The sequence below is a fragment of the Furipterus horrens genome, unplaced genomic scaffold, assembly GCF_987537825.1.
Source record: "Furipterus horrens unplaced genomic scaffold, mFurHor1.1.pri manual_scaffold_6, whole genome shotgun sequence".
NCBI classification, from domain to species: domain Eukaryota; kingdom Metazoa; phylum Chordata; class Mammalia; order Chiroptera; family Furipteridae; genus Furipterus; species Furipterus horrens.
Genome location: NW_028327176.1, coordinates 132,679,135 through 132,691,781, shown reverse-complemented (window position 1 = coordinate 132,691,781; position 12,647 = coordinate 132,679,135). Strand labels below are relative to the sequence as shown.

At 37.2% G+C, this 12,647-nt stretch overlaps 1 protein-coding gene across 2 annotated transcripts in view; it reads left to right on the top strand.

Moving 5' to 3' along the window:
* The first annotated feature begins 278 nt into the window (after positions 1 to 278).
* RNGTT (RNA guanylyltransferase and 5'-phosphatase) overlaps positions 279 to 12,647 on the top strand; it is a 263,048-nt gene continuing 250,679 nt past the window's right edge. The window contains exons 1-3 of one of the 2 annotated variants that reach the window (XM_090279662.1): positions 279 to 537; positions 6,319 to 6,428; positions 12,499 to 12,602. In XM_090279662.1, coding sequence (XP_090135788.1) covers positions 474 to 537; positions 6,319 to 6,428; positions 12,499 to 12,602 — 278 coding nt within the window. In that variant the 5' untranslated portion in view covers positions 279 to 473. The remainder of the gene's footprint in view (positions 538 to 6,318; positions 6,429 to 12,498; positions 12,603 to 12,647) is intronic. The other variant, XM_090279663.1, reaches the window with a different exon arrangement.

Sequence of the window (12,647 nt, the reverse complement as noted above, 5' to 3'; positions counted from 1 at the left end):
TGGCTTGTTTTTGTTCCTCGGGGTGTCTATCTGCTACCTGGCTGGGAAGAGGAAACAGATGTTACTCAGCCAGCCCGATTGAGGGCTACTGCGTCTGCGCATGCTGCTTTCGCGCGCACCGGGCTCTCGGCGGGGCGGAGCGAGAGAAAACCCACCCCTCTCAGTCCCCTGAGCCTTAACTCCTTGTCATCCGGCCGCGGAATTCTTTTTCTTCCCCTCTGACCTCGGAAAGAAGGGGGCGGGGCCTTTGAGGGCGGAAGTAGTAGTGCATTGTGGGCTCGCCCAGAGCGGTGGAGTGGATCCTGAATGGAAGTGGCGCGCATCCCCTGACGTTTTCCGGGTAGGAGCGGCTGGAGTCCGGACCCTGCCGGAATTCGGGTGCCTTGCACCTCTCGTGCGGAGCGGAGCGCGAGGCGCCGGCGGAGGCGCAGGGAGCGTTGGCGGAGGGGGGCAGTTCTGCGCATCCCCAAGTCATGGCTCACAACAAGATCCCGCCGCGGTGGCTCAACTGTCCACGGCGCGGCCAGCCGGTGGCAGGTAACCCGGACGGAGGGTGTTCGAGTCCTCCGCACCGGCGGCTTCTGGAGGTTTCTGTGTTTGCGTGCCCGTTAGTGGTGTTTCAGGATTGGGATGTTCTCCAGCCGATGATGCTTCTTGGATGAGTGTTTGGGAACTTGGACTGGAGAGGGTGGGTCTGTGGGTGGGGGCACTTGTCACTCTCCGGTAAGGCTAAGTATTGCGGAGGGGAAGGTAGATAGGAGGTTTGTGCGGCCGCAGCTGAGCACCCAAGAGTACAGTGGACGGTACTTTGATGCTTAGCTAGAAGTTTGTGAACCTTTCAGGGTTCTAAGAAGGGGAAGGAACAAGTGTCGGTCTTGAGATGGAGGAGGGCTCAAGAAGAGAAGGGGCAATTTTCTGCGGTGTAATGGATCGACAAGAGACTGGGGTTTAAAAAGCATTGTAAGTGACTTAGTGTGGATTTTTTCATCTTTATTGAGTTGGGCATACAACAAACTTGAAAGTGTACAGTCTGATAAACTTTGACTATATGCACACATGTCTTATGAAACAACCCAAGCAACCATCATCACATTCCGGACAGTCCACATAACCCATCACCTCTCAAAGTCTCCTCCTGCCCTTTTGTGATCCCTCTCTCTTCAGGCAACCACTGGTCTGCTTTCTGTCACAGACTAATTTGCACTTTTAACATATTTTTTTTTTTAAAAAATAAGTGGGAACACTTGGTATATACATTTTTTGGTGGTGGGGGAGTTTGGCTTCTTCCACTTAGAATTACTATTTTGATATTTATCCATGTTCTTGTTATATAGTAGTAGTTCATCACTTTTTATTGCTGAGCACTATTCCATTGTTATGGATACACCACAATTTGTTTCTGGTCATTTGGGTTGTGTCCAGTTTTTGGCTATTACAATTCCCTTACAGCGAAAGTTTGTGTAAAGTTTTTTGTATGAACATATGCTTGCATTCCTCTTTTGTAAATCTCTAGAATAGGAATGGATCATATGGTAGGTGTACATTGAACCTTTAAAAAAACTGCCAAACTCTTTTACAAAGTCTTGACATTTTACATTTCCATGGTCAATGTATGATTGTTCTATTTGCCCCACATCCTCTACAACATTTGATATGATCAGGCTTTTTAATTTTACCCACTTTAGTAGGTGTTTATTGTTATCTTCTTGTGGTTTGATATTATTATCTAATTGGTAATTCCCGTATCTTCTTTTATGAAGTGTCCAAATCTTCTGCTAATTTTAAAATTGGGTTGTTTATCTTCCTGATGAGCTATTGTAGTTCTTTGTATATTGTAAATACAAATCCTTTATTGACTGTGTGTTTTTCCCAGAAGGGTATTTTGAAACAAAAATCAAAGGATTTTATAGTGGGCTATGAGTACATATCTATTCTATGTCTGCCTAGTTATATAAAATTGTTGGAAAAGAAGGTTCTGTAAGTCATTTTCTATTTAGGTTTTCTGATTCTTCTAGTTTGTCAGCTTTTTTCACATTTCATATAAAATCATTAGTTAATAAAGCCATATAAATGATGGATAAAAGTGTTACTGAAAGATAACCTAAGGAATTCTTAGGGTGAAAAAATGTTTTTCTTTAATGAAAAATGAAATAATTTTCTTTATGTTCCAATCACTTTTATATGCATTTTCAGGTGTAATGGAAAAGTACCTGATAATCATTGTAGTTTTATTCTTCAATTCTTTTTAAAAAGAATTTATTTTGATTTGAGGGAGGGAGCAAAGGAGGGGGAGAGAGAGAGTGAGAGAGAGTGAGAAAGAGAAAGAGAGAGACATCAGTTTGTTGTTCTAGTTATTTATGCATTCATTTGTTGCTTCTTGTGTGTGCCCTGACTGGGGATTGAACCTGCAACCTTGGTGTATGGGGATGACACTAACCAGCTGTGCTACCTTCCTGGCCAGGACTTGATCACAATTCATTTTGTTTGTTTGTTTGTTTTATTTATTTATGTATTTTTAGAGAAAGGGGAAAGGAGAAAGGGAAAGAAACATCACTGTGTGGTTGCCTCTCACTCGTGCCCCCAACTGGGGACCTGATGTGCAACCTAGTCATGTGCCTTGATTGGGAATCGAACCAGCCACAGTTGGCTCGCAGGCTGACACTCAATCCACTGAGCCATAGCAACCAGGGCTTTGATCACAATTCTTTACATTTTCTTTATAGGTCTTACTCTTAAATCATTTTGACTTTTTTTCCCCCCTTACATTCTTTAATTTAATATTGTATGCTTTCTCTTTACATGTGGTTTTCTCTATGAAGTTATGGACAAACCTTTATATGCGATGGCTGGCTACTTTTCTAGCCTGGAGCTTATTTTCTGGATCCTCTCACTAGAGTTACCTGCTACACTGATGTGTGAGAAAAACAAAATTATAAAGTTCTTGTGAAAGTGAATTTTTTAAAATTAGAAAAACAGCTTAAAAATGCAATCTGCAGGATGGCAATGACAAATATCAGAATACTGACTTATTGTTAGATTAAAAATGGGACAAGTGTAGTGCTGACTGGGGGTTGATAGTAGCAGGTGAGGTGCTGAGCTCCAGGCAGCTTTAGCCCTCTCTAAGAAATTGAGTTGTGTGCCTTTTTTCCCCTTCCCTCTGCTGGGAATGAAGGGTGAGGAATAAAAGTTTTTACTTTTTAGTATTGGAATATTTTGGCCCCAGAGAGCTAGATTCTTAAATATTGTGGTTCAGTGAATCAATAAGCTCACCTGTCTGATTGATTGAATAGCCCCAGGCTTTCTGATAACCAACGTAGATCTTACTAATCAACAGTGCTTCAGCTTATGATGCTTATTAGAAAGTAAGGTGAATGCAACATAGAATTCTTGATATTCCTCTGAATTTCCTTTAAAGTTTTGTCTCTCCCTGTCCTGGAAGTGTCCTTGCCACATTGTGTATTTTGGAAATGAAGAGTTAGCAGTGTTTTATAGTACCAGAACGAGAAATACTAGCTATATTCTTGCAAGCTTTAGTGAAAAAAAAGGAATCATTCTTATTCCCATTTTCTATCTCCTGTTTTCATCTTATTTTTTCTAATTATAAAAATAATCCATTCTTATTGTATAATATCTCTGATATTTTGCCTATGAGGAAAATATGTTATGCCTGCTTAAATTTTCTCATTGTAAACATTAGGATGCATTTTATTAGTACTAAAAGTTCATAATTTTCCTGATCAGAAGAAAGATGGTGCTAATTGCATGTAATCTGTTCCATTATGAAGTCTCCTCTAATTAGACCAGACTTCCACTGAGAGAACTCCTATAGATAAGACCAAGCTTTATTTCTGAAGAATTCTTTTTTCTCCTTCTGAGTGATAGGTTTTAGATGAACACTGTGAAGAAAACAAACTTCTTATTTCTTAAAGGTCATTAAAGAGAAAATTATTTTGTGTCTACTGTGTATAGAGATATTGATTGTAACTTTGAAGTCATTTTACTTAGCAAATATTTGAGATGGTTATGATATAGTCCCTCGCCTTAAAGAGCACATAGTCTCATGAGAATAGCAAAGCATTATTTTAAAATACAGTCCCGTTGTAATAAATGCAATAATGACTATTACAGAATATTGTGGGATATCAGAAGTAATGAACCTAATTCTTTGAGGTTGGGGAAGAGAGGGGATGGGGAGGAAGAAGGGGACCAGGGAAGGCTTCCCAGAAGAGCTGATACATGAATTATCTTGAATAAATAGACGTTTGCTAGATAGATAGTTGGAGAGAGAGTCTAATGGATGAACCTTTTATCATACTACAGTAGTCCCTCTCTATGTCGCGGTTCACTTACTGCAGCCTCACTGTATCGCGGGATTTTAAAAAAATATTGTATTTATTTATCGCGGATTTTTCGCTATATCGCAGGATTTTGTGGTACTGTATATGTATGTTGTTAGTTATGTAGGTTTAAGAGTGTAGAATATATTTAAGAACATAAGTAGTGTTTATAAACGTGTGGAAAAGGTTAAGAAGGGACTGGGAAAGGTTAAGAAGGGACTGGGAACGGTTTATAAATGTGTGGGAAGGGTTTATAAAGCCTTACAATATATATAAATACTAAAATAAGTGTAAGGTTCCTACTTCGCATTTTCACCTATCGCGGGGGGGGGGTGCGCGCCTAGAACGTAATGCCCACGATAAGTGAGGGAATACTGTATATTATATACTTATTTATTATGTCTATTGTTTACAGCTCATATTTCCCCAGTAGAATGTAAGCTCTGTCAGGAATTTTTATGTTTTTTTCTTTTCACTAGTGTATTCCATGCATCTGGAACAATGACTGGTACATAATAGGCACTCATTAAATATCTGTTAAATAGACTAAATGAAGTATAATTAGGTGAGATAATGGCAGAGGTAGTGAAAGGGATCAGATTCTGAATATATTTTGAATATAGATGTGATCAGATTTGCTGATGGATTGGATGTGGGGTGTGTGAGAAAGAGAGGCATCAAGGTCAAGAATACGTAACTCTGTAAAGTCTTTGGCCTGAGCTACTAACAAATGGTGTTGCCATTTGCTGTGACAGGGAAGACGATGGGAGGAGCAGCTTTTGGAGTTTGAATACTGAGAGCTCAAATCTGGATATCAAGTCTGAGGTGCCTGTAAGACTTCAAGTAGAGACTAAGTCAAGTAGGCAGTTTGATAACTGCTAGAGTTAAGGGAGAGGTGTGGGCTGGAGATACAAATTTGTGAGGCACCAGCACATTGGTGGCTTTTAAAGCTATGAGACTAGATGAGACACGAGGAGAGTGAGTGTAGACAGAAGGGAAGTCCAAGGACAGAGCCCTGGGACAAAACGTAGAAGGGTCAGGGAGATAAGGAAGAGCCGGTAAAGCAAACTGAGGAGGAGAGGCTAGAGAGAGTGGAAGACCAGGAGGATGTAGTGTCCTGGAAGCCAAGTGAAAAACTGATTCAGGAGCGCCCGCTTGCGTTAAAAAGTGGTTAGTTGTTTCAGAACTGAGAATTAACCATTGGATTTAGCAATGTGGAGGTTATTGGTGATCTTGAGTGATTTTATAGAAAATAAACATTTAAAAAAGTCGTTATATTATAATGAAATTTAGGTTAAAGCTTCTGGGCAGTTATTCAAATTTTACTCATATAGTATTTTAGGAAGATATTCTTACTGTTTTATTGTGTTTTAAAATATAAATCAGTTAAAATGAGTGATTTAAAAATTGATTATATAAGGTGAAGTCCCCTATGTGTATATTGTGATTCAGGAAAAAGCCAAAAAAGTCAGTCAGTCTTGCTGAAATTATAATCACTGGTAGTTGTTTGGAGGGTGACTTTGGTTAGCAGTCTTCTTAGCATGATCCTTATCCTTAGATATAGGATAAGGTTCATAAGATGGAGAGAGTTCCAAGTTCATACTAAAAAGGTATAATTAAGAATTTTAAAGAATGGATTTAATCACTCCATTATTAATTTTTTAGTACCATATCTTTAAAGATTTTAAGGCAATAATTTTTTAATGTAGTGGTTAGAACTTAAGAGTCTCCATGGAAATTCCATTACCTCATAATTTCTCTTTTGCTATTGTATTTGATTATCAATTTCTAGAATTTATGTTTTCCTTAAAAGTTCCAAGGCAGTACTTTTAAAAAGTATAGTTTAGATTGAGAATACTTCATGAACAGTTCATTTAAAACATTTTAAGAAAGTGATTTTGAGAGTTACTAATTATTGAGTTTTAACCCTGGACCTTTCTTTTTTTTTAATGAAATTATTACTGGTCTTCATGTTGTTTAGGAAGATTCTTACCTCTGAAGACAATGTTAGGACCAAAATATGACAGTCAAGTTGCTGAAGAAAATCGGTTCCATCCCAGTATGCTCTCAAATTACCTAAAGAGTCTGAAGGTAAGAAACAAAACTTTTCTTTAACTGATTTAATATACTTTATCCCTCTCCTATACTTCAGGTGGCTTAAAAAAATTTTTTTTTTAAATTTTGAACTTGCAAAAATTGTACAGAGTTCTATGTCCCTTTCCCCCATTTATTCCCAATGGTGACATCTTATGTAATTGTGGTACAATATCAGAAGCAGGAAATTGACATTGGTACAGAACTGTTGAGTAGATTGCAAACCTTATTTAGTTTTTACAAGTTTATATATGCATTCATTTGTGTATATGTGTGTGTAGTTCTTTGCAGTTTGATCCAGTGTGTAGATTTGTGTTGGTAGTTATGGAACTGTTTCAGACCCACTTCCCACCCTCAACCCTGTACAGAATATCATCTCTGTATTTTGGTCATTTTGAGAATTTTATATAAATGGAATAGAACAGTATATACCTTGTAGGATTGGCTTTTTTCACTAAGCCCAATTCTCTTGCCCATCCAAGTTATTGCTTATGTCAACAGAAACTTTGTTCCTTTTTACTGCTGAATACTACTGAGTTGTATGGATGTACCAAATTTATTTAACTATTCTCTTGTTGAATGGTTAAATAATCTTTTAACTAATTTTGAGTTGTTTTCAGTTGTAGGGTATTTTGAATAAAGCTGTCATGAACACTCATGCACAGTGTTTGTGTGAACATAGTTTTCATTTTTCTGGGACAGATACCTGAGAGTATGATTGCCGAGTGCATGGTTAATTTTATAAGAATGTGCCAAACTATTTTTGTAAAGGAAACTGCAATTTTTTATGTTATTTTGATGTAATACTGATTGTATTAGTTTCCTAGGACTGCTGTAACAAGTTACTACAAACTGGGTGGCTTAAAACAACAGAACTTTAGATTAAAGACAAACAGAGAATCTTAAAAGCAGCAAGAGAAAAACACTTACTTAACCTACAAGGGAGCTCCCATAAGACTGTCAGTTGATGTCTCAGCAGAAATTTTACAGGCCTGAAAGGAGTGGCATTAAATATTCAAAGTCATGAAAAGCAAGGACCTACAACCAAGATTGCTCAACCCAGCAAGATAAAGAGCTTCTAAGATAAGAAAAGAGCTAAAGGAGTTCATCACCACCAAACCAGAATTAACAAGAAATGTTAAAGAGTCTTTTTTAAGCAGAAGAAGAAAATAAAAAAATATGAATAATAAAGTGATAATAAATATCTATCAACAGTTACCTTAAATGCAAATGGATTAATGCTCCAATCAAAAACACATGGTGACTGAATAAATAACAAAATAAGACCCTTACATGTGCTGTCTATAAGAGACTCACGTCATATCAAAAGACACACACAGACTGAAAGTAAAGGAATAAAAAAAGGTATTTCGTAAAAATGGAAACAAAACAAAATAAAAAGATGGATTAGCAATACTTATACCAGACAAATAGACTTTAAAACAAAGGCTATAACAAGAGATAAAGAAGGACCTAACAACTACACTTCTGGGTATTTATCCAAAGAAACCAAAACACGAAATCAGAAAGACATGTGTACTGATAATGTTTATTGCAGCATCATTTACAATAGCCAAGACATGGAAGCAACCTAAGTGTCCATCAATAGATGAATGGATAAAGAATTGGTGCATATGTACAATAGAATATGATTCAGCCATAAAAAAGTGTGAAATCTTGCCATCAGCAACAATATGGATGGACCTAGAGGGTATTATGCTAAGTGAACTAAGACAGCGTAAGATAAATGTCAGATGATTTCACTTAATATATGAAATCTAAAAAACAAACAAAACTATGTATGGTGTCAGATGGGCACTAAATTTATTGGGGTGATCACTTCTTAAGCTATGTAAATGTATAATCACTGGATTGTATACCTGAAACTAATATAATATTCTATGTCAACTGTAATTGAAAAATAAAAAATTATTAAAAACACCCAGACCTTTATTCTCTCACAGTTTTGGGTGCTAGAAGTTTCAAATCAAGGTGTTGGCAAGGTCGGTTCCTTCTGGAGGCTTGGAGGGAGAATCTTTTCCATGTTTTTCTCCTACTTTCTGTTGTTTGCCAGCAATCCTTGACTTGCAGCTCCATCAGTTGTCTGTGCCTCATTGTTGACATTCTTCCTTTGTGTATCTGTGTCCAAATTTTTCTCTTATAAGTACACCCTGATTCATTACAACTTCATCTTTTCTTGGTTATATATGCAAAGACTCTATAACCCTACCCTATTTCCAAATAAGGTCATATTCAAAGGGAGTTAGGACTTGAACTTATCTTTTTAGGGAACAGAATTTAACTTATAACATTAATCTTTATCACTCTTCTAATTTATACACTTTTTTTAAACAGCCATGTTTAATCCTTTTTTATACAGGCCACTTGTGTATGCATGTACACACACACATTCTTATATTGTTTGTGTCTTTAATGGAGGCACTTCTGATATTTTTGTTTGTCTTTTTAATTGATTTTTAGAGAGAGAAAAGAGAGAGAGAGAGGGAGACATCAGTTTGTTATTCCACTTATTTATGCATTCATTGGTTGATTCTTGTATGTGCCCTGACTAGGGATTGAACCTGCAATCTTTGTGAATCAGGAAGGCTCTCTAACAAGCTGAGCTTTCTGGCCAGGGCTTTATTTTATACTCCTGATAGTCTATTACTATATGCTGTATATTAGTACATTCAACAAATATTAGTGCCTATTATGTGCAAGTTTCCTATCATGGGATAGAAACGTCACCACTTAGATTTTGAAAACTTTTTCCTTATCTATTTTCTTGGTGTAGTTTTGAGTCTTTATTTGTTTACATCTTTTATTTTAGCTTACTTATAAACTTCTGATTTTTATTTTCATTATCAATAATTGTATTGAAAGTTATAGTTAACATTTTTAAAGCATTAAGTATTTTCTAGGCAATGAGCTAAAAGCTTGGGCTTAGAAGCCACCTTCGGTTTCAATTCCAGTTTGCCACTTAGAAAGCTTTGTGGGCAAGTTACATAACCTCTTTATGTTCAGGTTTCCTCATTTGTAAATGAAATTATTGCATGTAAGGTATGGAGACTAGTAATTGGCACAGAGTAAGGAATTTATTTAAATCTCATAACAATTCTATGAGATAATACTATTATTATCTTTACTCATGGATTGGGATTACTTATTATGAAAAATACACATGTATATGTAATATATGTATGTGTATGCTATACACACAGATACATGTACACACAAACATTATCCACACAGACATGCCAATACACATACATACTTTTTCTACACACACATATATGAAGTCTGTCCAGAAAATATCCAGCTGCTGTCTAATATGAAAAATAGACACATTTATTAAAGATGATACAAGAAACATTGTACATAGGACAATGACACTTCAGTCCCCTTCAAAGTAGGCCCCTTGGGACCTCACACAGTTTTCCCAGTGTCTCTTCCACTGTTCAAAACACTCTGCAAAAATCCTTTGCAGGAATTTCTATCAGCTACCCCATCATATTTTCCTGAATCTCATTGATGGTCAGAAATTTCTTCACTTCCAAAGGTGATTTTAGTTTTGGGAAAAGCCAGAAGTCGCAGGGCACCAAATCTGGGCTGTAGAGGGGCTGAATCACATGGGTGATTTGATGTTTCACCAAAAACCTCTACACGAAACGCGATGCCTGAGTGGGCGGTTTTTGTGATGAAGCTGCCAATCACCAGTTGCCCATAGGTATGGCCATTTTCATCTTCTTGCATCTCTCAACTGACAAAGAACATTGAGGTAGTACTCATTAATTGGCCTGGAGGGGCGTACTCATGAAGGACAACACCTTCCCAATGAAAAAAAAACAGTTAACATGGTCTTGAGTTTTCTGTGACTTTGCTGTGCCTTCTTTGGGCATGGGGAACAGGTGACTTCCATTGGGACGACTGGGCCTTCGTTTGTGGATCAGCCATAGATCCACTATCCATCTCCACTTATGACCTTCTTGAGAAAATATGGTTCATTGGTAGCGGTTTGTATTGTTATTAGCAACTGCAGCACGACGTTCCTTCTGCTCTGGTAGCAGAAGGCACAGAATGCATTTTGCCATGACATATTTCATGCCAAAATCCTGTGTCAAAATGTCGGACACAGGAATTTTTGGGATCCCAGATCAGCTTCTAGTTCTCACACTGTCAGTCGCCGATCTTTGTTGATTGCAGCCTGTACACATTCAACATTCTCAAGTATTCTGCTTATTGCAGACTTTCCAGAACGTGGGTCACTTTCAACAGATTTTTGACCACCTTTGAAGCATTAGTTCTACATTTTTTTTTGTGCTGCACTCATTACATCGTCCCTGAAAGCCTTCTGAATCACCTGAATAGTTTCTGCAGAGGAATATTCAAGCTTAATGCAAAATTTGATGCAGATTCGTTGCTCTGCTTGCTTGGTCATTTTGAACGTGATGGCCACACAATACACATGCTCACTCAGTGGTGTCTACCACCCCCACTGACTAGTACAGTGAAGTCATCATAGTTCACACATGTGCATTCCAGTCCACTCTCCTTGGCTGCCAGGTTACATCGATGTTGTGCAAACTGTTCTTGTTATATTAACAATGGCTGGACTTTTGCTGGACAGACCTCGTCTGTGGGGCTCAGGGCTATTAAGTCACACAATACACTTTCTCAGTTTTCTTGGCTAAAGTATTTCTCTATATTTAGAAAATTTATTATTTTTTGCTCAGCCTACTTTACATTCACTTCTCATTTTGAACCTGGGACAAACAACATGGATTCTAATTCTAACTCACTGAGAAGCTGTAATATGGTTTCTAAATCTTTGTAGTTGGCAGTATATATCCTCTGAAGGAATTAAGATCACTGCAGAAGCTGTGTGGGAAGAGAAGGAAAGAGAAGAGAAGTAGGCCCAGGAGTGGCAAATTGCAGAAAATAGTGTCAAAATATATTTCCTGTAAGGAAGAACTCACCTGCTTGATTGATCTGTCTCATCGACACGAGCAAAAGAATCTGGAAAAATCAGTAGAGCACATTGTGGCAGCTAGTTATATTTTAGATGCACACAATTTTGTCTGTTTTGTCATGTGTGAAATTTAAGTATTTTTGTCACTTTTTTCACTATGGTGATGGAGTTGAATCATTATGTAGACCAGTCTCCTTAAGACAAATCCAACAGTAAGTACTCAATAAATGCAGTAACAACAAAAGAGAGAAAAATAACAATTTAGAAAGTATAGACTATTTTTCTTGCCACTCTTCCCAGGGAATATAGGCTTCAGAATGAGGTGGAAGATGTAAAATTAAGTTTTTTTCTTGACTCAGTTCAGGTATGCATTTCTTAGCAAGACTATCTTGCCAGGCTGAGTGTGATTTTAGTTGTTAAAGGGTTTTCAACCACATGGTCCTGAACACAAGCTAAGTTCATCAGCACTCAACAAAAGAAATAATGATATTTGTATCAATGCAGGAAGAAAAACTGGCTGAGAGATGGGATTAAGCCTTTAATGAGATGCATAAAAATGGCCATGTGTTCTGTTCTTTATGAATTATTTAAGGAATTTACAAAGGAATTTCAATTGAACATAGTTTTTACCCTATATACTCCAGAATTGAATTGTCTAATGTGATGTGGTGATGGTTGCTTGGAATACTGGGCTGATGTGTGTTTGGAGCTTGTTTGGGTTGGGGTCTATTTCAGATAGATGTTATTCCTTGCATTAGCCTATTGTCTAATAAATCATAGGTGGAGTGGCAGATGACAAAAACTGTATTAGTGCTTTCTTTTTTAGGTAGACTTTTGTGATGTTGAAGTGAGTCTGCTTTGCTTATGTTCTTGTTCCATCATTTGTTTGGGGGCTAATTTATTTCATTTATTGCCTGTTACATTCTTGTACCTTGAATAAGACTTAGATAAGTGATATATTGTTAATAGTTCATAGGCAGGGTGAGTATAAAATCTCCTGCAGTGTAGATGGATGAACTGGAATATTGCCATTTAGTCAGCTTGTTTTGGAACAATTCAGTTACTAGTAAATCTGCCCCCCCCCTTTTTTTTAATAAGGTTAAAATGGGCTTGTTGGTGGATTTGACAAATACTTCAAGGTTCTATGACAGAAACGACATAGAAAAAGAAGGAATCAAATATATAAAACTTCAATGTAAAGGGTAAGTCATGTATTAAGATTCTTTAAGATTTAAACCTTTTGCTGA